The sequence below is a fragment of the Impatiens glandulifera genome, chromosome 1, assembly GCF_907164915.1.
Source record: "Impatiens glandulifera chromosome 1, dImpGla2.1, whole genome shotgun sequence".
NCBI classification, from domain to species: Eukaryota; Viridiplantae; Streptophyta; class Magnoliopsida; order Ericales; family Balsaminaceae; genus Impatiens; species Impatiens glandulifera.
In genome coordinates, this window is record NC_061862.1 from 41,977,470 (window position 1) to 42,005,287 (window position 27,818).

Sequence of the window (27,818 nt, forward strand, 5' to 3'; positions counted from 1 at the left end):
ATAGGTAATGCTTAGGGCGATCATATATAAATGATCGTGATAATATCAATAGATAAGTTTATTGCGTTTGTGAATTAAGAGAAGTACATATTGAGAAATATGATTTTTGGTTGGACACCTATCAAGAGATAGGGTTTGGGTACCTATCGAGAGATAAGGTTTTGGTACCTATCGAGAGATAGAATTTTGGATTGGATCATGTATGTATCATCTCTGATATCTATCGAGAGATGGCATTTTGGTACTTATCGAGGGATAGGGTTTTGGTACCTATCGAGAGATAGGGTTTTGGATTGGTTCATGTATGTATGATCTTCGATACCCATAAAGAGATAGAGTTTGGATACCTACCGAGAGATAGAGTTTAAATACCTATCGAGAGATAGGGTTTGGATTGGATCATGTATGTATAATCTCCGATACCTATCGAAAGATAAGATTTGGATACATACCGAGAGATATGGTTTGAATTGGATCATGTATGTATGATCTTTAATACTTGTCAACATACAAAGTTTTAGATATATATCAACAAATAGGGTTTGGATTGGATCATGTACGAATGATCTCGAGTACTTGTCAACCGACAAAGTTTTATTTTATACCTATCAATAGATAGGGTTTGGATTGGATCATGTATGAATGATCTCGGGTACTTGTCAACAAAAAAAGTTTTTTATACCTATTAACATATAGGGTTTTTGATTGAATAATATAAAAACCATGTCTCATACCTATCGAAATATAGGGTTTTAATGGATCATGTACGAATGATCTAAGTACTTATCGATAGATAAGGTTTGATATCTATCAACATATAGAGTTTTTAAATACCTATCGAGAGTAGAGTTTTGGATATCTATCGAGAAATAGGGTTTTGGATTGGATCATTTATGTATGATCTCCGATACCTACCGAGAGATAGAGTTTTGGATACCTATCGAAAGATAGGGTTTTGGATAACTATCGAGAGATAGGTTTTGGATACCTATCGAAAGATAGAGTTTTGGATACCTATCGAAGGATAAGGTTTCGGATACCTATCAAAGATACCTGTCAAAGGATAGGGTTTTTGATACCTATCAAAAGATAGGGGTTTAATGGATCATGTACAAATGATCTTAGTACTTGTCAACAAACAAGATTTTATACATATTGATAGAAAGAAGTGTTGACGAAATCATGTAAAAACGATGTCATGTACCTATCAACAAATAAGGTTTTAGAGGATCATGTACGAATGATCTCAATACTTATAGACATATAAGGTTTTGATACCTATCGACATATAGAGTTTTTGGCAGAATCATATAAAAATGATGTCTCGTACCTATTAACAAATAGAGTTTTAACGGATCATGTAAAAATGATCTCGGTACATATTGACATATAAGGTTTTGATACCTATCGACATATAGGGTTTTGACAGAATCGTGTAAAAACGATGTCTCATACCTATCAACATATAGGGTTTTGGCGCATCATGTACAAATGATCTCGACACTTATCGATAGATAAGGTTTTGATATCTATCGATAGATAGAGTTATGACAGAATCGTGTAAAAACGATGTCTCATACCTATCAACTAATAGGGTTTTAGCGGATCATATACGAATGATCTTGAAACTTATCGACATATAAGGTTTTGATACATATCGACCGATAGAGTTTTTGGCAGAATCGTGTACAAACGATGTCTCGTACCGATCGACATATATGCTTTTGATACATATTAACAAATAGGATTTTAGACAGAATCATGTACGAACGATGTCTCGTACTTATCGACAAATAGAGTTTTAGTACATATTAACAAATAGGATTTTTGGATACTCGATTTGCTTATTTTCTCTTGCAGTATCGGTCCTGGCTCTTGTCTTTGAAAAAAATGTTTCAACAGAATCATTTCCCTCTTTTTCTTTTAAAGTGATCTTCGCAACTAGTTGAAATCCTCCCGTCGACGATTTCAAACTTTATTTATGAATAAATGACTCATATTTTTGGATAAATGGACATTTGTTTGTTCCCCTAGTTCCTATCCACATCTTTGTTTTAGATTGGTATGGACCTTGATCTTTCTGAATGAATCATGATATTTTCATATTCGAAACATGTTCGGGGCTAGGCTTTGAACACCTCTTCCTGGCCCTTGTGATGATTTTTCTTTCATCAAGGAATCATATTTCTTTACCCTTAATTTTCGAGATATCGACTATAAATTCAATCTCGTGTATAAATGATTATCCGAAATCATAACTCTCAAAGAAGATAGTAAAAACATTGATATGTTTTGACAAAGGTGAAACTTTTTTTGGTTTCTTAGCTTTGAATCATATTTCTTTATCCCTAGTTTTCGAGATATCGACTATAAATTCAATCTCGTGTATAAATGATTATCCGAAATCATAACTCTCAAAAAAGATAGTCAAAAATTGATGTTTTGACAAAGGTGAAACTTTTTTTGGTTTCTTAGCCTTGAATCACATTTCTTGAAAGTCCATTCATCGTAAAATATATTTTTTAGAGAGGTTTATCAACTTTCTGCTTTGATTTTTCATTTGCCAATTTTTTTTTTTGTTGACTCTGGTTATATCTGATAGTTTCGATATATTTTGTTTTTGTCGTAGCAATCAAGACTAGAGTCTGAGTGAGCATGAATAATGATTTCAATACCTCAACCTCTTTGAGCCGTTTTTTAGTTTTCAGGGTGTATCTGGTAGAATCGGTACATTCTTCTCTTATCGTAGCAATCAAGACTAGAGTCTGAGTGAGCACGAATGGTGATTTCAATATCTCAACCAACACATAAATATTCTTTCTATTTTTTGAGATATTTTTAGGGTTTATTCAGTTCTCTTTTAGGTATTTTCATTATTATTTTGGTTTTTTTCTTTCCAAAGCATTGAGTTTTCAAACCTTTCCTTTATTTAACAAAGAGTGATGATATGTCCTTTCTCAATTTGTGGCTCTTGGCCTTGCTTTTATGGGTTTATTCCAATTCTTTTTCTTCAAAAACCTTATATGGAGGGTTATTTTTGGATAATCGCTTACAAATAAAAAAGAGCTTATGACCGATATCTCTTGAATCAAATCATTATGAAATCCTCGGTTTTATTTATATGAATATCACTCGATTGGAAGCTATGCTTTTTGCTTTGCCCCTACTTGTTTCCTAATATTTGTATAATATATTTTAGTCTGGGATCAATGTTTTCTTCATTTCTCAAAAGATTTTCCTTTTTCTTTTAAGGAAGGGACTGAGGGTTTTTATTTATTTAAGACAGGGTCTGCAAACATGCACTTTATTAGGATAAAACTTATGCATCCCTTAAGTGTTGTACCTTTTGGGATATGCCTATTAAATTGAAAACATAATACAAACGTTTTTCAAAAGCCAAATTTCTATTTTCGAGTTAAATAATTTAATCCCCAATAGAGTCACCAAAAAACTATAACCCCCGGAAAACTCTTATCCCGAAAAAACTCGAGGTTCGACAGATTTCAACATCAGTTTGCGTGTCAGGAATATTATTTTAAAAGAATAAAAAAATCATGATTGTTTAAAATTAATTATCAAAAATTAATTTTTGATCAAATTTCAAATAATCTTTTAGATTTGAAATAATGAAATAACAAAATAACAATTTGATTAAAAAAATCTTTTATTTAAATTAATTAAAAATAACTAATTTAACATATTATATATTTGATAAGAGTCGCCAATTGATTTTCAATTTAAAATCAAGAAAAATGTATACGTATACAAACGTATTTTTAAAATAATAAATGTATACGTATATCCCAGTGTGAATGCCCTTTCTTGAGTATAACTATATTTCTCGGTCGAACCTATCGATCCTGGTTGAAATTTCTCAGTCGAACCTCTCTATCCTAGTCGAAACATCTCGGTCCTTGTCGGACCTCAAGAATATCAAACTACAAGTTTAGAAGTTTTGATTGAGGCTTAGATTCTTTGATCCAAGTACTTGGGTAGCTTCAGAAAGCTCCCATGATTAATATGCACATTATCCTAAGGTGTCATTCAATCGGGATGATGATCCATTCAACCAAAACAATTTTAATGTAAAAATCGAGTTTTGAGATTTTGGCTGTAATGAAGTGTTATGAGCTTTCCAATAGTTTCCTTATGTATCATATGATTGATTGGAACCAAAACATGAGCACTAGCTGTTCGTTTTGACCAATTCAAGAACTTGAAGTTTTTATTTTTTATGAAAATTTTGATTTTGATCAAAATTGATCGGGTTGGATCAAACATGATCCAAATAGGTTTCCAACATGATTAGAAACATGCTGGAAAGTTTTCTGGGCTGCTATTTTTTTAACAAAAGCTCAAGAACAGAAAATCCGATTTTGAAATTTTCCAAATTCAAATTTGAGGGTTTCAATTTTAGATCGATTAATCGGTTTTAGCTTCAACAAAAAAACTTGGGAATGATCCTAAGATTGTTTTCCAATCAAGAAATATAACAACCAGACAATATACAAACTTATTAAAACTGAAATGTAAAAATTTCAATTTCAAACTGGAAGATTGGATTAGAGGGTGATTGGAAGTTTACCAAGTATTGGAGAACACTTCTTAGACCTTAAGGAAGCTTTGAGGATACCTGGATCCGAGCTTTAAGACCTTGCACAAAAATTCCAAAAATCCAAAAGCTTGAAGCTTCAATGTCGGATTTTCTAAAAATTTTGATTGAGGGCTTGCGAGTTGATCTCCTACCTTCGGATTGATAGCCTCCCGAAGTCGGTTGATCAACCAAGTGGGCTTCATTTAGTCAAAATTCATCAATGATATTTTGGCTGTCATCTAGCCAGTTGCGGGTGTAGGCATCAATGATGCCTCTAGATGTAGGGAAAATGACCACTAAAGTAGGGTGATCATTTCAGCTTTTGAATGGAGTCAAAAAGTTGAGAAATGGTAGAGTTCCATCTTTGAAAAATCAAAGATGGTTGTTGTTTTAAGGATATCATCGCAAGGATGACGACGAACTAGAGCAAAACAACGTCATTTTAAGCGTAAAATACCCCTTCGCGTAACGCTGGTGACCACTTTATTTTATTTTTTTACGAAAATACCCCTTCGCATAACGCGATGGGGAGGATCGTCACGCAATGGGAAAAGATATGAAAAGTTCAGAATACTTTTACTAATATAACTCCGGCCTCTTTTTTCATTTCTCTTCTCTTTCTCTCTCTTCCCGCTCTTCTCCTCATTCTCTCTAAACGGTGGCGATCGACGGACAGCTACGACAGCGATCTTCGACGGACACCACCATGAGAACGACGAGCACGAGCACGGTGCCAACTAATACTCTTCTTCCTCGATCTGTTTGTTGTTTTTATTGTTTATTTAAATGCATGCAGATGAGTTTGTTCATCTTGTTCATCTTGTTGATGATGATATTTGCATATGATGATGCTCTAATTCATTGTTTGATATCATTCTCGTGAAGGGCCATCACTTCTCTCGATGGGGGCCCTTCTCGCGACGGGGGCCCTTCTCTCGTTGGGCGGTCCCTTCTCGCGATGGGCCTTCTTGCGATGGGCCTTCTCGCAAAGGGCATGATCCCGCTTCGCGTGAGGAGAAGGAGAATGAAGATGAGAAGATGAGAAGATGAGGAGAAGGAGAATGAAGATGAAGAGATGAGAATGAGAATGGAGATGAGGAGAAGGAGAATGAAGATGAAGAGATGATGATCACTTGATATATTTTATGATAAAATCACTTAAAATTTATATGTGATTTATTTTATTTTATAAATTTTACCAAATGATGATCCAAATTATAGGTTATTTCTTCTCTTTTATTTTGGTATAAAGAATATTTTTGAATGATACTGTATATTATAGTTTGATTTTGACTTTAATTAAACAAACATAGAAATGGGCCTAGCATCCTTAAAATAGACATGACAAACAAACAATGCTAGTTATACAAAGGAAACAATAAATGAGATTATAAGCAAAATTGAAGGCAAATAAATACTTGGTTAATTTTATTAGCAAAACTAATTGGTTAATTTTATTAGCAAAACTAAGATGAGATTTGCAAATAAGAATCGCAAAACTAAGAGAGAGAAAAGAAAATAACGAAATGAAAAAAATTGAATATTTATATAAAAAACATTTTTTCCTATCGCGTGACGATCATCTCCATCACGTCACGCGAATGGGGATATTTTTATAAAAAAAAGTATAAAATAATCACCGACACAATTAAAATTACCAGTGCATTTAAGGACTTTTTTAAGGATGATTTGGTCAAATTTGTAGGATAGGAAGCCAAGATAAATTAGATAATAAGTCATATATATATATATATTATGACTTGTTTGGTATTAGGAATATTTCACTATCAATAATTATTATTTTAAGATTAAAATAATATATTTAGGTTTGATATTTAGAATTCTATCGTATAAATAATCAATTAAAATATAATACTTTATACTCTTTATTATTATATAATTATATATTAAAATATTTAAACTCAAATAATTTGTTAGAAAAACTTAATCATATTATTATTGCTTGAATTTTTTTAAATTTCTTTTTTTAATTAAAAAATTAAAACAAAATATCTTTTTTTTTTTAACAAGCTTTATATATATATCCAACTAGTACCCATAGAATCCACCAAAAGTTTCAAAGTCTTGATTTTTCCATGGAAAAAAACCACCATTTTCTTCTCCTTTGCTACCCTGCTCAGGGCCATATCAATCCCATCTTTCAGTTTGCCAAGCAACTTGCTCGCGGAGGCGCGTGCGTCACCTTGGCCACAACCGTCCACGGTCTAACTCGGATTCGTTCCTTCCCTACTCACCACCGACTCTTCTTCGCTTCCTTCTCCGATGGTTACGACGAAGGTCGTCCGCCAGGAGTAGGGTCCAGAACCCTCTCCGATCTTATTAACAGTCTATCAGAAAAGGGAACCCCGGTAACTATGCTTATCTACTCGTTGATCCTGCCATGGGTGGCGTCCGTTGCGCGTGATTTCAACCTGCCCACCGCCTTCTTCTGTGCTCAGTCCGCCACTTCACTTGCCATCTTCCAGAAATACTTCAAAATCGATTATACCCCGGAGATTTCGATCAAGTTACCTGGATTACCTTTGTTCACAGGAGATGATATACCTAGTTTTCTACTGCCAACTAGTATGTTTCATTCTATGAAGCCAATTTTCAAAGAACATATACAGGTCCTAGAACAAGATCCAAATTCAATCGTACTTATAAACACGTTTACTGCCCTGGAGAAGGAATCAATACAGGGTATCGATCATATTAGGATGATTCCAATCGGGCCATTGATTCCTTCTGCTTTTTCGGATGAAACAGACCCATCAGACAGATTCTACGGAATAGATCTATTCGAGGGATCCAATGATTATTATCTTCAATGGTTGGATTCAAAGCCATGCAAATCGGTTATCTATATATCATTCGGAAGCTTGGCTTCATTAAAGAAAAGGCAAGTGGAGGAGCTTCTGAATGGACTGATAGATTGCAACAGGGCTTTCTTATGGGTAACCAAGTCAGTTAATTCTGATGAAGAAATCAAAACTATGGTTGAAGAGGGGATGAGGAATGCAGGGGCGGATGGGCTGGTGGTGCCGTGGTGCTCTCAGGTGGAGGTGCTAAGCCACAAGGCGGTTGGGTGTTTTCTGACTCACTGCGGATGGAATTCAACTATGGAGAGTATGACGGCGGGCGTTCCATTGGTGGCTTTACCGCAGTTTTCAGACCAGGTGACGAACGCGAAGATGGTGGAGGAAGTGTGGGGGGTGGGAGTGAAGGCAAAGGCAAAGACAAAGGCGAAGGCAGAGGAGGAGACGGCGGAGGCTGAAATGGTTGTCGGGAGAGAAGAGATAAAGAGATGTTTGGAGATTGTAATGGAAAATGGAGAAAAGAGAGAAGAGATTAGAAATAATGTTGCAAGGTGGAGAGATTTGGCTTTAGAGGCTGTGAAAGAAGGTGGTTCTTCCCACCAAAACTTTAAGCAGTTTCTTCAAATAACTAACTAATTACAAGGGCTAAATAATTCAGTTTGCTTGTGAGAAGGGAAATATATTCAATAAATAATAATATAAATCTAAATTAATTAGACAAGTCCTAAGACAAGATTTGTGTCAGATCAAATAATGTGTGTTTTTGTCAAAATCGTTGAATTGTATTCATGGATGTTGTATTGTTAAACATTTAAATATTAAAGTGTCCGGATTGTCGGGTCGTGAGCACACATGGATGTTGTACTGTTAAACATTTAAATATGAATAATAATAATTTTTAATTTTTAAAGTGTCCGGATTGTCGGGTCGAGAGTTGTGGTTAATTTGGATACTTGGGTCGGATTGTGGGTTGACCCGCCTTTAAATTTAAAACGGTTAAAAATAAAATTAAAAATGTTAGAGGTATGTTTCGAATTTGCAACCTAACAAAACAAATACAACTCTTTAACCAACTAGGCTACAAAGACTTTATATTTTAAATTCAACACCAAATTTGATAAACGCGGGACGTTTTAATATTAATATAAGTTCAACTTTTTAACTAACTAATCTATGCTTAATTTTTAAAGTGTCCGGATTGCCGGGTCGAGAGTTGTGGTTAATTTAGATACTTGGGTCGGATTGTGGGTTGACCCGTCTTTAAATTTAAAACGGTTATAAATAAAATTAAAAATACTAGAGGTATGTTTCGAACTTTTAATATAACAAAACAAGTACAACTCTTTAACCAACTAGGCTACAAAGACTTTATATTTTAAATTAAACACCAAATTTGATAAACGCGGGAAGTTTTAATATTAATATAAGTTCAACTTTTTAACTAACTAATCTATATATATATATAATGATGCTTAATTTTTAAAGTTTTCGGATTGCCGGGTCGAGAGCTGTGGTTAATTTGGATACTTGGGTCGGATTGTGGGTTGACCCGCCTTTAAATTTAAAACGGTTAAAAATAAAATAAAAAATGCTAAAGGTATGTTTCGAACTTGCAACCTAACAAAACAAGTACAACTTTTTAACCAACTAGGCTGCAAAGACTTCATATTTTAAATTCAACACCAAATTTAATAAACGCGGGACGTTTTAATATTAATATAAGTTCAACTTTTTAACTAACTAATCTATATATATAATGATGCTTAATTTTTAAAGTGTCCGGATTGCCGGGTCGAGATCTATGGTTAATTTGGATACTTGGGCCGGATTGTGGGTTGACCCGCCTTTAAATTTAAAACTGTTAAAAATAAAATTAAAAATACTAGAGGTATGTTTCGAATTTGCAACCTAACAAAACAAGTACAACTCTTTAACCAACTAGGCTACAAAGACTTTATATTTTAAATTCAACACCAAATTTGATAAACGCGGGACGTTTTAATATTAATATAAGTTCAACTTTTTAACTAACTAATCTATATATATAATGATGTTGATTAAATAGATATTTGGGTCGGATTATGGGTTGACCCACCCATAAACTTAAAACGGTTAAAAATAAAAATAAAAATGTTATCCATAATTTTTTTTCACGATTTTTTATATTATTACTCGTGCAAATGCACGAGCTAAATGCTAGTATTTTTAATGTTGTTTGAATAAGATTTTAAATTTTGTTTTGTTGTACATTTTTGTATGATTTAATATATGTCTAGGGTTGTAAATTAGTAAAGTCGAGCTCAAGTCAGTTTGAGCTTGACTCGATTAAATAATTATTAACTCGAGTTCAAACTAGTTTATAAATTTGAGTTCGAGTTCAACTCGACTCAAATTACTCAAAATACTTGAACTAAAATTAAATTTTTAAATATTTGTAAGGAAAAAATATTTATTTTAAATTTTAGATTTTAATATTAAAATAAATATAAAATATGTTATTTATTATCAGTAAGATCTTCAACGGGTCGGTTAAACGGTTCCGATTAAGTTCGGTTTTACCTCTTATTTTACAAATCGATTAACCGACCAATATTGATATCGGTTTTGGTTCTACCGGTTCTGGTCGGTACCGGTCAGTACCGGTCGGTTAACCGGTTTCACCGTGAACCGATAATTCGGTTTTTTAAATTAAGTATTAAACTAATTAAATGATTTTTTTTTTCAAAATCTTTTTTTACCGTACATTTATGTTATTCTCCATTTTTTATTTATTGATATAATATATTATATTATTGTTATATATATTATAATGATATTTTATAAATATATTTAAAAATATATTATAATATATTAAGTTAAAGTAACAATATAATATATTTCAAAATTCTCCACTTTTTAAAATAATTTTATAAAATTATAATTTAAAATTTAAAAATAACTAATATATATATATATATATATATTATTAAATATTATTTATAATATATCTAATATTATTAAATATTATTTATAATATTATATATATGATTAAATTATTACCGGTTAAGCCGCTAGAAAATAGTTCAATCGAAAATCGAATTGTTTAACCGGTAAAAAAAACTAGTTAATCGAAACCGTTAGAACCGGTTAACCAATAAACCAATAAAATAAAACCGGTAAACTATCGATTCAGTTGGATTATCAGTTTTTCGGTTTTTTTGTCCTGCTCTAATTATCAGGATCGAAAAAGCTCAAAAGGTCATCGAGCAAATACTATAAGAGCTCGACTCGAATATTAAACGAGTCGGCTCGAACTCAATTCGAACTCGGTTAAAGTCAAACTTAAGTCGAGTTTTGACCGAACGGCTCTCGCGAATGACTTACGAACATTTAGACTCATTTTAGACTCATTTTCCGCCATAGTTATATCATTGTAATATGGTCAAATTAGATGTAATATATATTGAAGTCAACTTAGAAATTGTTTAAATATTCACCGTCATATTAAAAAAAATTTTAAACTAACTTTAATACATTTAATATAAAAAAATACTAACATAAATACATAATTATAATTTAGAGCAAGTTTTCTATTAAAAAAAAGACATAAAAATTATTCCACTAAAACTTAGAAATATCATAAGTGTGTAATATTGTTAATTTCCTAAATTTAATATATATATATATATATATATATAAATTAAATTAAAATAAAATATAATTATTTTTATATATAATAACATTAATTAATATATTTGAAATTCGAATTTGTTTCATTCGATTATTTGAATAAACTATATATTTAACTCTGATAAATTTGTTATATCAATATCCTATATAGTATTCTATATATTATCATGCTAGTGGATTAAATGATTCACATTTTTTTGGATTGGAAGCTGATCGAGATTAATTCGAATGTACACCATAACTCATACATTTGCTTTCTATAACTAAGATTTTTGTTACTTTAGTTAATTTGCTGATTAAACATAGATAAAATGGAAGGTAAGCTACATATATATATATAGATGTAAAATCAAAATAATTTCGAAAAGAAATCGATTAATTCTCATTAAAAGTGTCTTGTCATTTATGCACAAATTATTCATCCTCTCTATCTAAGAGTGTAGGGCCGGCTCTGCCCTGGAGTAAGCCCAGCAAACCCTCGGGTTAGGGCAACCCATTTACTAAAAATTAAAATATGTAGCTCAACTTATTATTTTTTTAAACATAAAATATTGTAGTATAGTGGTTCAAAATAAAAATTGAAAATTTTGTTTTGGTTATGGGTTCAAATCTCACAAAACACAATATTTTTTTATAAAATTTTTAAATTAGACCTAGGACAACTCAAAAACAAATTCATCTTATTTTTACGTGAGATAAGGCAGCCCAAAACTCGTAGTCGACTTTGTAAGAGTGTGACGGTGAAAATGGAGAGAATAATGTCTAATTTATAGGAATTTTTTAATTCATCGATTTATTATCTAGTTAATTGGATAAGGTTAAATGTTTTAAAAATCAAGTAGGTTTGGATATTCGAGACCTTGTTTCTTTTAATAAGGTTTTTTTTTTATCAAAATTGTGTAAGAATAGTTTTTGGGCATTGATGATCAGATATAAATATAGTCAAAATTGGTATGGTTGTTTCACCAAAATAGTTAATTATCTAGTGGGGTATAGCATTTGGAAGATAAGTTATTCTATGTGAAAATGTTTTTGTGAGTAGTCTAAATTCATTGTGTTGATGTATCTTCGGTCAGTTTTGGGGACGACATTTGATGTAGTGTCAAAAGTCTAGATACAACGTATCATGAACTTTCTTTCATTGTTATATGTAGAAATATCACAGTTAATAACATATTTGACCATCGGTCTAGTGGTTTCGCTAGTCGAATCAGATATAGGAGATTAAATATTAGAGAGAGTTTTCACATAAAAGAGTTTTATTTTTGGTAGGATACAAACAAGTGTCCCCGTCAGAACAAGACATTATGCGTTGGCAAAATATTGATAGTTTTTATGTGGGACATTACTACAATTTTTTCATTAAGATGATTACATTTAATTTTGTTAGAAGAAACTTTGGGAGTCAAATATTCCATCTAAGATATCGTTTTTTGGATAAAGTGTTATTCACGGTGAAATTCTTACAAATGATATGTGTATGAAAAAATATTGTATTATAGTAAATCGTTTTTGTATGTATCACAAGGAGATTGAATCGGTAATTCACTTACTTTTACATTGTCGATGGATTGGTGGCTAGCACTACAAGGAAATATGGCATTTGCGACGTATATTTCTTATCGAATTTTCGACGAATATATAATTAGCGACAAATTTTCCATTTGAATAATAAACGTCAGTATTTCGGTCGTTAGTTAATCTTTCGACAAATATTAAATCCGTCAGAAATATTTGTGATAGTTTCTCATGTATAACATATTGGGATGATATTTTCATTAACATTTTTTTTTAATTTAGTATCTGAAGTCTTTTATGGAGTATTAATGAGATTCACTAAGTGATATTCGAGTCTTTGGGTAGTTTCTGAAAAGTTTATATTGATATAGTTGATATGACATGCATGCCTACATATTTGAATTGATATCCCAATCACTTTTTGGTGGACTATTTAGTTTGAGAGATATCAACGAATCTTCAATGATCGTAGTCTTCTGATGCGTATCATTCATAATGTTATTATTATAACGTTTTCTGATATTCGTTCTAAAAAGCATGTTCAGTCGGTCGGGGAGTTAATCATTTCTCTCGAGAACCTACAAGTTCGATAACGTATTAGATAACATGATTATATTTATTTTATTTTTATGTCATGTTTTGTGTACTTAAACTATTTTTATAATTTTTAATATAATGGACCATGTTTAATAAAAAAAATATATTAACTAATTTATTAATAAATAAATGATCATAAATTATTTAGAATTAGCTAGGTTTACTCTAATTTAATATATAATAAAGTAAATATAAAATAAATTAATTATTATTATATTTAATACTTTATATATTGTTTTATATCCGAACATAATTAGGGTTATAAAATGATTTTTGAAGTACTTAAATTTCCTAATGAAGTAATATATAGTATTAAATATTGGTAGAGAATATAATAAAGTTGTGAGTGCAAGCAAATTTGCGTTGTATAATTTTCCATGCACATACACACTAAAACTAGTCTGTAAAGGAAAAAAAAAATGAAGAGAGAGAAAAGCATAGTCATGATCAACTTCACCACCGTTCATCTAGACGAGACCATCGTTCCAGATCCGATGGAAACTCAACTCTCTCTTTCTATTTATGTATCAATGGCATCACACACACATCTTCTTCTTCTTGCTCATCATCAATCTCTCAACCAAGCTTAAACAATAACAACAATGGCCTCCCTTTCTCTCATTCTCATTTTCATTCTCATCATCTTTTCTGTCTCTCCTCCCCAGACCTCTCTCGCTGATGATTCTTCTGTAATGGCCAAACTTGCCTCCTCCCTCTCCCCTCTCCCTTCAGACTGGAAAGGCACCGAGTACTGTACCTGGACCGGCATCAAATGTGATGCAACCAACCTCGTCATCTCAATCGATCTCTCCTCCTCCTCCATTTCAGGTTCTCTCCCTCCCGACCTCAACCGTCTCTCTCAGCTCCAAACTCTCTTTTTCCAGAAAAACCGTCTCTCCGGACCCATTCCTTCCCTCGCCAATCTCACTTCTCTACGAGAAATACATCTAGACGACAATGATTTCTCTTCCTTCCCGCCGGACTTCTTCAGCGGCCTCTGTGGACTGCACATTATGGGCATCTCCAACAACATGAATCTCGCGCCCTGGTCGATCCCTGCAGATCTGGCTCATTGTGGGAATCTGGCAACCTTCACTGCCTCCAATGCGAGTATTATCGGTTTGCTTCCTGATATTTTCTCCTCATTTCCTAGCTTACAGAATCTCCATCTTTCTTATAATAACATAACCGGTCCTTTACCTCCGACCTTCGCTGGATCCTATATCGTATATCTATGGCTTAATAACCAGATCAAAGGACTTTCCGGTAACATCGACGTTCTATCTTCCATGACCCAGCTCTCACAAATTTGGTTACAGGCTAATCAATTTACGGGTCCATTGCCAGACCTTGTTAATTGTACGGATATCTTTGATTTACAGTTAAGAGACAACCAGTTAACTGGAGTAATACCTAAATCTGTAATGAATCTGCCGAAGTTGGTTAACATTTCTTTGCAGAACAACAAGATTCAAGGTCCAATGCCTGTGTTTGGTTCTAAAGTTAAGGTCGAACTGGGTCAGACCAACAGTTTCTGTAAGGACACTCCTGGACCGTGCGATGATCAGGTGACTGCACTTCTCAGTGTTGCAGGCGCCATTGAGTATCCGATGCAGCTAGCCCAGTCCTGGCAAGGGAATGATGCTTGTTCAAACTGGTTATCTGTTAATTGTGATACGGAGGGACACGTTACGATAGTGAACTTTGGGAAGGATAGGTTTTCGGGAACAATATCACCCGCCTTCGCAAATCTTACCTTTCTTAGGAGCTTGATCTTGAATGACAATAATCTAACAGGTTCAATTCCGATGAGTTTGACAACACTGCCTCATCTGCAGATTCTTGACGTGTCGAACAATAATCTCAGTGGACCACTTCCTGTTTTCCATTCATCAGTCCAGGTTAATTCTAAAGGCAATGCATTTCTCGGTATGAAAATCAACCCAGACGGGACTGTATCCACCTCATGGAATGAATCCGCAGGTATAATTGCTGCGCTCGTGATTGCTGTTGTCCTCTTTGTAGCTGTGGTTTTGTACATTTCTTACAGATCCTATGTAAAGAAACGGAAACAAGAGAAATTTTTCGGGCATTTTGATCCTGAAAAGGGAAGGAAAATGGCTAAGAATGTGAACAATGAAGGTCCAAACGAATTACAGAGAGGTCAGAGCAGCCGAGATCACATTGAGGAGGTTTTCTCAATCGAAACTCTTAGACAGGTGACTAATGATTTCAGCAACAAGAATGAGTTGGGAAAAGGAGGATTCGGCATTGTTTACAAGGGTGAATTACAAGACGGTACTAAGATAGCCGTCAAAAGGATGGAATCTTCGATGATGAGTTCTAAAGGAATGAACGAATTCCATGCAGAAATTGGAGTCCTAAAGAAAGTCAGACATAGACATTTAGTGGCTCTTCTTGGCTATTGCATGAATGGGAATGAAAGGCTTCTAGTTTTCGAGTACATGCCACAGGGTAACTTAGCTCAGCGTTTGTTCGATTGTCGCCAACATGGTTACTCTCCTTTAACGTGGAAACAAAGGATCTCGATCGCACTCGATGTTGCAAGAGGAGTTGAATATCTTCATAGCTTAGCACAACAGAGTTTCATTCATAGAGATCTTAAACCTGCTAATATACTTCTCGGTGATGACTTGAGGGCTAAAGTTGCAGATTTTGGTTTGGTGAAAAACGCCCATGATGGAAACTACTCCATGGATACTCGGTTAGCAGGAACCTTCGGCTATCTCGCCCCTGAATATGCAAGTAAGTATTGAAATGAAATAACCCTTCGGTTAGCATAGCAGGGAATAAAGCTCTGTTTTTTTGTACAGATACAGGTAGAGTGTCGACCAAGATCGATGTTTACGCGTTTGGTGTAATATTAATGGAGATAATAACGGGAAGGAAATCACTTGACGAGAAAATGCCAAACGAGCAGGCAAATTTAGTATCATGGTTCCGTAGGATTCTGATAAACAAAGAGGAGATACGAAAGGTTATTGACGAGAGTCTTGACATTAACTGTCAAGGAAGTTACGAAAGCATTTGCAAAGTGGCGGAGTTATCGGGTTATTGTACAGCTAGGGAGCCTTTGCAAAGACCAGACATGGGTCACATTGTGAATGTGTTGAGTCCTTTCGTGGACTTGTGGAAACCGTGTGAGGAAAAGGAAGAGGACGAGAAGGAAGGGGTGGACTCTATTGACCTTGATATGAGCCTGTCGCAAATTGTTCAGAAATGGAAAGCTAGCGAAGGTACTTCCTCGGATATGTTTAGTATTGATGACAGCCGGTCGCAATCAAAAGACTGGCGATGACAGAAACAACAAAAACAGAAACAAACCGGGTATTAATTTGATATCGATCAATGGTATGCCTATTCTTTCGTTCTTTCTTAATTTGTTCGAAGCATGTATGTATGTGTTGTGTTGAGTTGAGTTGAGTTGGGCGAGTGATGTTCATAGTCCATTATGCATATAGAGAAATATTCAAACACTGTATGATATGATCAAGTTATAGAACACTAATGATTGGGATTGGTTTGAATAATTGAGTTTTAACCGAGCAAATGTGGGTATATAAAAGCTCCTTAGGGTTCTTATAGATGATTGATGCAGGGAAAATTAGTTGTATTTTTTGTTACAAGTTTAAAAAGTTGATGAATGCAATTGAGTAAGAGATATCGATTCTAAGTTTTAAAAGTTGATGGATAGAATAGAGTATTTAAAATTTTGTTAAGTATTAGTTGAGCAAATGAAAGTGAGAAGATATTTCAAACATTGTGAGACCAATTGAATGTTGTGCCTGTTATATTCTTAAGCAAAATTTTAAACACTTTCAATTAATGTTGTGTTTTAAAGAAATTTTTTAAGCACTTTCAATTAAATAAAAATAAAAATATAATAATAATTTCAAACAAATTTTCCAATTAAACCATATGTAAAAATGAAATATATTTATTTATAATTTTTTTTTTGTGTTGGCTGATTCAGTTATTTGAATTAATTATATATGAAATGATTGAATTGTTTTTTATATCAAAATCCTATATTTAGCATTATAATTGGGAAGTATCAAATATTTTTTCATTCGAATTAGTCAATATACCTGTAGATCAAATTGAGTTTAAATAAATAAAATATTATTTCTGAAAATTGTTATTATATTATTATGAGATCTTAATTTGGTATAAAAAAATTTATTTGAATTAAATAGATTTTTGTAAGTATATAAATGTATGAAAAAATAATATTTTGATAAAAGTTTAAATTAGGCCTCAAACAATGTTGATGAGAACAATGTTTTACCCAAATAATGCTTTTTTTTAATTTATGACCAATTAGAAAGGATTACCAAAATATAATTATAAAATTCTTGTAAAATATTTCCTTCCAATATTAATTTATGCGATAATTTGTTACCAGAATTATTGACTAAGAAAGTAAAAATATAGGAGTTAATTTTAAAATTTTAAATAAAGTTAACCAGTTTGATTTTAATTAAACTCTTCGATAGGTAAACTCTTATCATTTTAAATTTATGATAATAAGATTTTACGATTTTTCGAGTTTATAAAAAATTTCGATTTTATACTATTTTACATTACAAAAACAAATTTATATTTATAAATTAAAAATATATATTATTTATTCAAATTAATTAATTAATATAATTAATTTTGTAATATTTTTTTATAATGTTATTTATTTATTATTATTTTTATTAATTTTATATTTAAATATATAAAATTTTAAAATTAGTTAGGTATAAAATACCTAATTATATATATAAATAATAATAATATATAACTAATGTTTTTTAAATTAAAATTTTAAGATTTTAAGTAATTCTAGATTTTACGAGTTTACAATTAGTCAACGATTTGATGTAAATTCTCGATTTTGATGGCGTTAGAATCAAAGTTTTGAAACCTGACCCGATCATCAACCTAGTGAAGAGACTGAGTCACTGAGTTACTACTTCAACTAATGTGTCAACTGATTCAACTAGTGAGTTTCATATAATAATAAAATAATACAAAAACAACAAAATTTCATCAAATTATTTATACAATAATAGTCAAAGTAGAGATCAAAATATTGTTTCGCAATTACAATCTATTCATTACCTCTATCAGGGACAACACAATTAAAATAAACACAAATTATTAAGTAATGGATTAATACGATTAAAATAAATATTAACTACAATTATTCGCAAAATGTTCACACCATTCCTCAAAATCAGTCCTACCAAAATCATCACCAACATCATCAGTCATTTCATTGTCTTCACTAGGGACATCAATATTATTCTTTTCATCTTCTTCTCCGGTATCTAGTTCATCAAAGTTTACAATTTCAAAATTTGTATTCAAAACAAAAATTTACAAAATAAAATTTTAATAATTTATATGATTGATAAACTAATAAAAAATATAAGAAAAAAAATAATCAACAGTATGAACTTAAAAAATAAATCAATTTTTACAAGAAAATGATGACAATAATTTAAAAGAAGTTAAAATAAAAGACACTTAACTCAATTATGTGGGGAATAAAACATCAAATCAAATTACAACCTCCGATTTTTGGATAACTATGATTTTATCTGGAGAATAAATTAGGTTTAAGTTATAACTATGCTTAAATCGTTTTTTAGTTTGGTAAAGTGGAATCGATTAGTTCAGATAAGAAGTGAAGTTTGAGATGAATGAAAGAGCTTGTCATTCTCAATGTCTAAAATAAAAAATCAATAATCTATCCACATGAAACTAGAAATAAGTAAATCTAATAAGAATAAAAATACGGAGAGAGGGAAACTAAGAAAGTGATAAATGATAAGTGAGAAAGGAAAAAAGTGATTTAAAAAAAAATGATAAACTCGTTGGGTTAACTTGGACGCCCGAATTTCCAGTCCAACTAGCGAGTTAACCGGGTTTAACTAGGTTAATTACATTTTCAATTTTTTCATTTCACTGTGTTTTAAAACTATGGATGGAACCACCCATTATATAAACAATGTCAATTTAAACAATTTTTTAACAAAGTCGTATTAATAGGGTTTATCTTGAACTGGATTATTTAGCCCGATTTACAACTAAACCCAATTGGATCGAGTAAAACATCCTGATGCTTCTTAGCCCATAAAAGAAAGAAGTTAAGCTTCAGCCGTCTCCCTGAACCAGAGAAAGGGAGTACGCATTTCATGGAGTCAAATATTCAAGTTCAAGAATCATTCAACTTGTTTTCTTCGTTGGATGGCGATACCCAATTGGGTTTTAGTTTTCTCGACACTTCGCCCAAGTCATCTATCACTCCTCCCCCTCCTTGTGTTGAAGTAAACCATTCCGAGGTATCATTTATTTCCATGTTCTTCTCCTTTCAGAGCAAAGGGATTCTGATAGATTGCTTCTATTGTGTATCAGGTTTCATCATCTGTGAAGTATACAGTGGAAGAAGTTGATTTTGACGGGCTTACTTTGCTCAAGGTAAGAAATTGTTTTTTGCATAATTCCCAATTGTTGGTTTCCGAGTATAACCCTAACTGCTTCTATAATGGTTTTAGTGGTTTTTCAAACAATTTTGTTTCTATGAATGAATGTCAGGGAAGAGTCAGTACTCAGGAGGTTCTCCAACTCACCAATTCGGATTTAATCCCTGGAAAATATGAAGGTACTAAATACTTCCAAACCTTTTTTTTTCATTTATCTAGTAAATTTCATTGAATCAAATCATGTTTCTTTTTCAGGTGGTCTTAAATTATGGGAAGGATCACTTGATTTGGTCAGAACCCTAAAGAAGGAAGTGCAGGATGGGAAACTATCAGTTAAGGGCAAGCGAGTTTTGGAGGTGGGTACTGTTTTAAATGAGAATCTTGATCAATTGGATAGACTGTTCATTCATCCGGGGTTGTTTTAACACGACTGTGTTTCTGTCTTGTAATGGGTTTGACAGCTTGGATGTGGCCATGGACTTCCCGGGATCTTTACATGTCTTGAGGGTGCTTCAGTGGTGCATTTCCAGGATTTTAATGCGGAGGTCCTGAGATGTCTGACCATTCCCAATGTGAAAGCCAATCTTGATCATCATAATCGAAAGAAGGAAGTAGAAGCTGAGATTCGTTACTTTGCTGGTGATTGGGGTGAAGTTGATCAAATTCTACTCCCTTATGTTAATAATAATGAGGATGAAAATGGTGGATACGATGTTATTCTTATGGCTGAAACTGTTTATTCAATTTCTACCATTCCTATCCTATATCAGCTTGTGAAGAAGGTACTATTACTTATTAAATCAACTGTCTTTTTCTTTTTAAAATTATTGATTCATGATGGAACTGAAGTATTGTCTTTAGTGTGTGAGTTCTCCCCATGGAGTGGTGTATGTTGCAGCAAAGAAATATTACTTTGGAGTAGGAGGCGGGTCGAGGCGATTTCTATCTGTAGTGGAGAAAGATGGTTAGCTAAAACTTGTGTTACATGTTCAAAAGACATCAGATAATATGACTATTTCAGAATTATTTGTTTAAATGGTATAATATTGTCTTCCTCTCAGGTGTAATGGAAGCTAGCTTGATCTCGGAGGTTACTGATGGTTCATCCAATGTTCGGGAAGTTTGGAAACTCTGTCTTAAATAGAACACGAAAATGGAGTGAAATGGTTTTTTGAGTTACATGAGCTTAATGAATAGTAGATGAGTTCTTGTTCTTCAGTTTCCTTAATTGAACATTTTCTTTTCTCTACCATTCAATTTTGGGTTTAGGTTGGTTTGCTTGATGTTTTTTATAAGAGTCTGTTTCATGCTTTTGTACATGTTTTTTCTAGTTCTGCTGATGAAAAGGAATTATTAAACATTAATGTGTAAGGAGATTATTTGAAATGTTTATGTTTATTTCTGTAAAAATTAAACACAAAGTTGTTTCATACCTGATTATTGAATGTATAAGTAGGAGAAGCTTGTGAAATTTATGCGATTTTATTTTTAAAATTTATTGTTTTATAAATTTTTTGACATTTTTCAATAATTTATTTATTTACTTTTATTTTAAAAATGATCCATAAAAGTCATTTAAACCCAACTAGAAGACGAGGCCTCCAAATAAATGTAATAATAACATTGTTAGGGATTTTTAACGATTTACTTTGGTTTTTCAATAAAATTATACGAATATAGATCAATATAGTAAGTCTCGTTCTTTTAGTCTAATCCTCAATAGTTACTGACCGTTATTGGCTAGTCAAATTAAAAAAAAAAAAATGAGATATTAATAAGCATCTTAGACTTCTGTAATTTTTCTTAACAAAGTTCAATTGAATTAATTTTATTCTATTGATATTATTCAGATAACGTGATCTCACTATACAATCTAAATTTTTTCATGTTATTAGACCTTATTTATAATTATTGTTATTTGTTTATATATATATATATAGTAATCATTTTGTTGACTATATCTTAACAAATTTATCAATTTTGGTGAATAAATAGATACAATTAAAATCACTTTGACCCTTAATTTAGTTATATCAATTTTAATTTTTTTCCTCTCTCAAAATTAAAATGTTAAAATAAAAGTTCTTAAATAGTTTATTTTATTGTATTAATTTGATTACATAAGACTTCATTTTCTTAGGACAAAATGGCTAGTTTGAGTCATTTAAATAACTTTAAGTTCAATATGATATTGTTTAGAATTTAAGAAGTTAATTGATCATTCACTATAACCTTTAGGGTTATATTTGATCTTCTTTCTTAGCCATTAGGTGTTTTAAGCTTTCAGTCTCTTTCGGTCAGTTTGAATCGTCGCGAATTCCTCCCTCTCTCTCTCTCATTGTCTTGTGCGTTTGTTCTATACGAAGTCGCCATTGCTACCCTTCAAACAGGTAAAGTGAATTTCCAGTTGTTCTTTCTTTGGTTTCTTAATAATGACAACTCTAGCAATTTCGGCAACTTGAAAACATCGCCGTTTCAATTTTCACCCTTGTTTTCCTTATCTTGATCAGATCGCTTCTTCACTGTTTCGTTTTGGTCTGCATTTAGACATAGAATGTCTACCCATTGTTTTGAGTTCCGTTTCTTCTTTGAGTTTTCTGCACTTTCAGCAATTCGATTTCCTTGTTCGTAGGAGAAATTCTACAAGATTTGTCATCCCCTACTGTGATATGGGTTCCCAGACAAACCAATTTGTAATCTAGATAACGAACTAGCTAGCCATTGCTCGATCGTGTCCTTATTAAGCAGTTTTACTTGTAGTGGAAATGAAAGACCCTGTAGTCTTCTATTGAATTTTCCATATGCAATTGTTTTCCTTTTATAGAAGTCAAAGATCTCTTTTATAGTAATGCTCATTATGATTAACACCTCAGTCCCTGCATTATGTAGGTAGGTCATGGAGATTTCAAGATCATCAAATCATGATGAGATAAATGGTGTTAACTCATCAAATGAGTCTCCACAAACATTTGGGGACTTAATAACTGATCCACCTAATGAAGGAAATGATTCACAAGGTATTCAGACCATTTGTTTTTGTACACTAAGATTGTTTGATAATGTAAGTACCCATTTCAAATGGGTTTAGGCTGCTTGGTATGTGTTCATAAGAGAAGCAAAACAGTTATCATCTTCTTGAAATCTAGGTAACTTGGTATCATTAATATGGATATGATTGAATGTGTTTCAGATTCAGTGATGAGACAAGCAGAATTGTATCAAGATTACATGAGGCGGCTCCCAATTCCTACTCAAAGGGGTTCGATAATCCCATTCACTTCATGGACAGGATTAGGGAATTCGCTTAAGCAACTGTATGGTCAGCCTTTGCATTATCTAACTAATGTTCTTCTAAAACAATGGGATCAGATGAGGATTGGTTGTAAGGATGAATATAAACCTCTGGACGTTGTTATGCATCCTTGTAAAGCTGAAACCAGTATCTGGCTGATTGAGGAAGTTCATAGGTGGTCTACATCTGATCAATATCTGGGTAAACTCTGGCTCTCGGATGGAATGTACCATGCTTATACTGACCCCAATTTCCCTTATATATAGAGAATGAATCCGGTTCATCGGCTCGCTATAGTTGATGTTGAATTTAGGTGGTTACTAAAACCTGTTGAATGTTGTAGACAAACTGTTCTTTTTAGTTTAGTTCATTTTTCTTTGTACTCTCCCAACCATATGCTCTCACTGTTTTGCCATTTTTGCTACTTATGAGGTTGTGACAATGAGAAAGTATGTTTGCTCATTCTGGGATGAGATCACCCTTTATAAATTTCATTCTTACAAATTTTTTCATTTTTTTTTTAACTTTCTTGGTGTCGGTCTTTAAAGTTCAAGCAAACCATGACAAAGAAATAGATTTTACGTTTAATTTTAAGCCCAAAGCACGACTCGAATGCAAGGGTCCTACAATCTATGTTTGATTTTTTTACTAAGAACGTCCTAATTTAAAGTCTTAATAATGACCCTTTTTTTGAGTAATGCTAAACAAAATAAAAAAGAAGTTTATCAAAAATTTTGAAGTTTCTAAAAATGTATATAACTAGATAGAATTGAAATGATACTACTTAAAATTATTTTATTTAAAAAACTTTTCTGCTTTCAATTTTTCTATCAGTTTTAATTATATTCTTATACTTTTATATATTTCATTATTATATATATACATATAAGAGATGTGAAACAAATCTTCATATTCTATTCACAATTAAAATCTCTTAATTTGAGGCGAGTTTATAATTGTGAGTTTCTTAAAATTCAACCAAAAAATAAATAAAAGTATATATATAAACAAGCAATAAATTTTTGTGGTATTAAACATTGTTACATCTCTAATAAATTGTATTTTTAGTCTATTTTTCATCATATTTTATAATCTGGGTCAAAACTATTTTGGTGTGCTTGTAAAAGAATAAATTTTTAAATGACTAGAAAATTTATGGTTAGAGAAGTAACCTTTATACCAAATCACTTGCTATTGTTTAATTAAATATACTCATAAATTTGTCCACATTTTATTGTTTAAAATCAAATTTAGCTCAAAAAAAATGTTTTTAAATGTACCAATTTTGTAAGTCACGTTTGAATGAATGATTTGATATACAATGTCTTCTACATTGTAGAAGATTATATATGAGAATAAACTAGAATTAAGAATCATTAACCTTGATTCATTCAATTCAGATTTAACAAAACAAACTTTGGTTAAAAAATCATACAAAATTGGAATACATTTCTAATGAAACTATCAAAATGATACTCAAAATAATAAGAAATAAATCATATTTTTCGACAAAAATTCCTCAAAGAGTTAAAAAAAAAAATTGTCTGAAAAGAACAAGAACACCATTTAAGTTGCCGAATGGAACTAAGTAAACAAAAAAATCCAACAAACAAAAGGATTTCTTTATTCAGCACCAACAACAGCTACAGGTTCGGTTGGCTCCTCCTCTTCAGGTCTATCAACTTTCACCCCAGTGTCTTCAGTCGAATAATCTCCATGAACCTCCATCAATTTTCCAAGATCAAACTTAGGAGCCTTCAGGATCTTCACTTTGCGGATGTAAACGTTTTGTAACGGATAGATGCTTGAAGTTGCCTTCTCAATCTCTCTTCCAATTGATTCAGGAATGAACTTCTGGACCAAATCCTTAAGATCACATGATTGTGCTTGGTTTACCATTATTTCTCTCATCTTCCTTCGAATCTAATAGGATAATAAAAGCAAGAAAACTTTAAAAAATAACTACTGCTGAATGCTGATTCATAATTGAGTAAATTGGGAAAATATTATACCTGTCTGATCTGGCTAGATTGAGCATAACAGGTTCTCTTCTGTTGGTTAGGACGCTTTTTGGTAAATCCAATACAAAACATCCTCAAACCATAATTATCAGTGGTTTTCACATCAACATGTGCCTCAATCAAAGTCTGCCATTTTCGCACCAGAGACCTCAACTTGTCTGTGGTGAAGTCCATTCCCTGTTTTTACAGTCCAAATTCAATAAGCTTTACCCAGAAAAAAAAAACAAGTTCAACACTAAAACAACAAAACCCTAGTTTATGCTATTACCCAGAAGTTTGTGAGAACATTTTTCCCTTGCACATCCTCAGCTCTTAGACGAATCTTTCTGTAGGAGTGATCTTCATCATTCTGGAGATCTGCTAATGAAACTTCAAAGACACGATGCTTCAACCCTTCTGAGGCAATCTGTAAACAAACATTATGAAATATCAGAACCATATCATCACAATGGAACAAATTCAAGAAGCCTTGTTTCTGGTATGACCCTGCAATCTATTACAACTCAATGGCTAAAGGGAATTGGGGATTTAGATCAGAAAAGTTTGAATTAAACGGAACTAATAAACACACCTTTGTACCCTGAGTACGGGTAACAAGAGTCTTGCCAATATTTCTGACATTGAACAAAGAAGGAGCCTTGATATCATACCAATCCTTCTTGGCAAACGGATCAGTTCTGCATAACAGATAAAACTATACTCAAAATCTGAAGAAGAAGAAGAAGAAGGATAGGCAATGAAATCAACATCTATATTTATATCTGATTAAGGACTTACGCTTTCTTCTTTCCTCCTTTCTTTCCCTTTGAAATCCTCTTGTTCTTCCTGCACAAAATTGATAAGGATTATTATCTAACTATCTAGCTATCTATCACGCAATCTAAATTTGAGGAAGAGAAAGAGAGAGATACCCGACGGCCATCTTGACGGGGGAGGAGGGATGCGAGCTGCAGTGCAAAAGAACGAAGCTTGGCGATGGCTGTCTCTATATATTTATATGAACTCCAGTTTTATTACAAAACCCTAGATTTTCTGCGAACCTTATTTGGAATAGTTAACTTGACTATGACCCGGCCCAGAATAATAAGTGTAAATACCCGAGTCACACAAAATGGGTATGATCCAACCCATTTTTCAAAATCATATCCTCTCAATAACTATCTTGCCACAAGAATTTTGTTTTTTGTTTTTTTAGATTGGATCCAATATGGAAACATGTATGACTTATATATATACAAAATTTTATTTTTCAAACTTTATTTAAACTATTGTGTTGGATCGTATATAATTATATATATAAAGTTTATTTAAACAATTGTTTTGGATCGAATAATTATTTATGTATATATATTTAACGATCTATAAATATATATATATATATAATAATAATAATTAAAATACAACTAAATTAAAAATAATATATATATATATTTCTCTTAATTTTTATTTTATAAAAATTTATAATAATAATAATAATAATAATTCTCAAATTCTCCTTCATAATAATTACTAATTTATCAATTCTCCTATAATTATTAATTTCATTTTTCTAAATAATATTTTTATTATTTTATCTTTTATATATATATATATATATATATAATTTTTCTTCAATAATGTTATATAAAATTATTAATAATTTATATATTTATTTATTTTTATATATAAATATTAATAATATATATAATAATACTGTATCATATATCTAATAACATTTAATATAATTTATTAAACTCATAATATAATATATATATATATATATATATATATATAAAAGTAGCTTTTGAAGAATTAAAATTTCTTACTATTTAGAGATTAAAGAACGGAACTTGAAATGCGACCGGAAAATGCTACGGTGTAGGGTTTCTAGAAAATAGATGAACGATGGCAAAGATAAGCGAGCATACAGAACATGCGACTGAAATGCAGGTTTCTGGATGATAGGTGAACGATGGCAAATGATATCGACGATAAATGAGCGAACGACGTTGATAATGGCTAGGGTACTGATTCTCCGGACACGCGCTATAGTTTTGAGGATTATGTGGGTTTTTTTTTGGAAAAATGACAACGTCATTTCATTAAAAATTCCCAAAAATGGGAAAAAACCACGAGTTTAAGAGATCATTCTAGATAGGCCTAGAATGATTTTGAAGTCGTAACATTCTGAATAAAAGCTAAAAAGTTAAAAACGTAAATGAATTATTTGATTATAATGTTTTCAATTCTAGTGAGTTTAAAAAATGGTAAATTACAGTTCCTACAGATATTCCAGTTCTGCTCCATGCTTGGAATTCTTGTTCACGTTCCCGCGAGGGCGCTACAATCCGATACAATATCTTTCCATAGTTCTTCAACGCTCATGCAGGTTCTGCCATATACCCTTGCATTCCGTTCTTGTCAAATGTTATACACCACTGCTCCAAACCCGCACTTGAACACGCTTGTTGCAAAATCTATTTCCCTTGGCTTTGAGTAGTGCTACATCTTTGATTTCATTCCATTCGCTCAGGAAACTGTTCAGCTCTAGGCTTTTATAAAATCTGTCCCAAAGCTCTGAAGCAATACAGCAGCTCCCGAATAGGTGATCTATGGTTTCTTCATTTCCTCTACATAGAAGACAGCTCGCGTCTGGGATGCTCATATACTTGCTGATACGATCACGAGTGCTGAGTCTTTCCTAGAAGGCGAGCCATAGGATGAACTGGTGTCTAGGAATAATCTTCGTTGACCATACAAGAGGAGCCCATTCTACTTTCTGCGCTTTTTCCCAGGTTATCTCCCATATTTTCTTCGATACCAGCTTCCCAT

General features: G+C 32.1%; 5 protein-coding genes across 5 annotated transcripts; 4 read left to right on the top strand and 1 right to left on the bottom strand.

The window, feature by feature from the left end:
• The first annotated feature begins 6,690 nt into the window (after positions 1-6,690).
• LOC124925750 (crocetin glucosyltransferase, chloroplastic) lies at positions 6,691-8,049 on the top strand. The gene has a single exon (XM_047465834.1). The coding sequence runs from the start codon at positions 6,691-6,693 to the stop codon at positions 8,047-8,049; it is 1,359 nt and encodes a 452-aa protein (XP_047321790.1).
• A 5,578-nt stretch (positions 8,050-13,627) lies between these two features.
• LOC124921089 (receptor-like kinase TMK4) lies at positions 13,628-16,750 on the top strand. The gene is made up of 2 exons (XM_047461698.1): positions 13,628-15,963; positions 16,032-16,750. Exons 1-2 carry the CDS (start codon positions 13,800-13,802, stop codon positions 16,514-16,516), a joined length of 2,649 nt encoding a protein of 882 aa, XP_047317654.1. The 5' UTR covers positions 13,628-13,799; the 3' UTR covers positions 16,517-16,750.
• A 2,618-nt stretch (positions 16,751-19,368) lies between these two features.
• Positions 19,369-21,059, top strand: LOC124920763 (histidine protein methyltransferase 1 homolog). The gene is made up of 7 exons (XM_047461316.1): positions 19,369-19,553; positions 19,627-19,689; positions 19,807-19,873; positions 19,950-20,050; positions 20,156-20,476; positions 20,556-20,658; positions 20,756-21,059. The coding sequence occupies exons 1-7, from the start codon at positions 19,407-19,409 to the stop codon at positions 20,836-20,838; spliced, it is 885 nt and encodes a 294-aa protein (XP_047317272.1). The 5' UTR covers positions 19,369-19,406; the 3' UTR covers positions 20,839-21,059.
• A 954-nt stretch (positions 21,060-22,013) lies between these two features.
• LOC124921693 (protein RDM1) lies at positions 22,014-23,485 on the top strand. Its single transcript, XM_047462383.1, has 3 exons — positions 22,014-22,084; positions 22,588-22,711; positions 22,885-23,485. The coding sequence occupies exons 2-3, from the start codon at positions 22,591-22,593 to the stop codon at positions 23,250-23,252; spliced, it is 489 nt and encodes a 162-aa protein (XP_047318339.1). The 5' UTR covers positions 22,014-22,084; positions 22,588-22,590; the 3' UTR covers positions 23,253-23,485.
• An 880-nt stretch (positions 23,486-24,365) lies between these two features.
• On the bottom strand, positions 24,366-26,030 carry LOC124920630 (40S ribosomal protein S3a-like). The gene is made up of 7 exons (XM_047461159.1): positions 25,919-26,030; positions 25,785-25,832; positions 25,579-25,684; positions 25,276-25,413; positions 24,999-25,184; positions 24,521-24,909; positions 24,366-24,482 (listed from the first exon to the last, which is right to left on the bottom strand). Exons 1-6 carry the CDS (start codon positions 25,927-25,929, stop codon positions 24,610-24,612), a joined length of 789 nt encoding a protein of 262 aa, XP_047317115.1. The 5' UTR covers positions 25,930-26,030; the 3' UTR covers positions 24,366-24,482; positions 24,521-24,609.
• Between the last annotated feature and the right edge of the window lie 1,788 nt (positions 26,031-27,818).

Coding starts and splice junctions, on each gene's coding strand:
- LOC124925750 (XM_047465834.1), top strand. CDS start 6,691: ATGGAAAAAAACCACCATTTTCTTCTCCTTTGCTACCCTGCTCAGGGC.
- LOC124921089 (XM_047461698.1), top strand. CDS start 13,800: ATGGCCTCCCTTTCTCTCATTCTCATTTTCATTCTCATCATCTTTTCT. Junction 15,964..16,031: donor TCTCGCCCCTGAATATGCAA/GTAAGTATTGAA, acceptor TTTTTTGTACAG/ATACAGGTAGAGTGTCGACC.
- LOC124920763 (XM_047461316.1), top strand. CDS start 19,407: ATGGAGTCAAATATTCAAGTTCAAGAATCATTCAACTTGTTTTCTTCG. Junction 19,554..19,626: donor TTGAAGTAAACCATTCCGAG/GTATCATTTATT, acceptor ATTGTGTATCAG/GTTTCATCATCTGTGAAGTA. Junction 20,051..20,155: donor AGGGCAAGCGAGTTTTGGAG/GTGGGTACTGTT, acceptor TGGGTTTGACAG/CTTGGATGTGGCCATGGACT.
- LOC124921693 (XM_047462383.1), top strand. CDS start 22,591: ATGGAGATTTCAAGATCATCAAATCATGATGAGATAAATGGTGTTAAC. Junction 22,712..22,884: donor TGAAGGAAATGATTCACAAG/GTATTCAGACCA, acceptor AATGTGTTTCAG/ATTCAGTGATGAGACAAGCA.
- LOC124920630 (XM_047461159.1), bottom strand. Junction 25,685..25,784: donor AAAGGAGGAAAGAAGAAAGC/GTAAGTCCTTAA, acceptor TCTGTTATGCAG/AACTGATCCGTTTGCCAAGA. Junction 24,910..24,998: donor AATCTAGCCAGATCAGACAG/GTATAATATTTT, acceptor TTATCCTATTAG/ATTCGAAGGAAGATGAGAGA.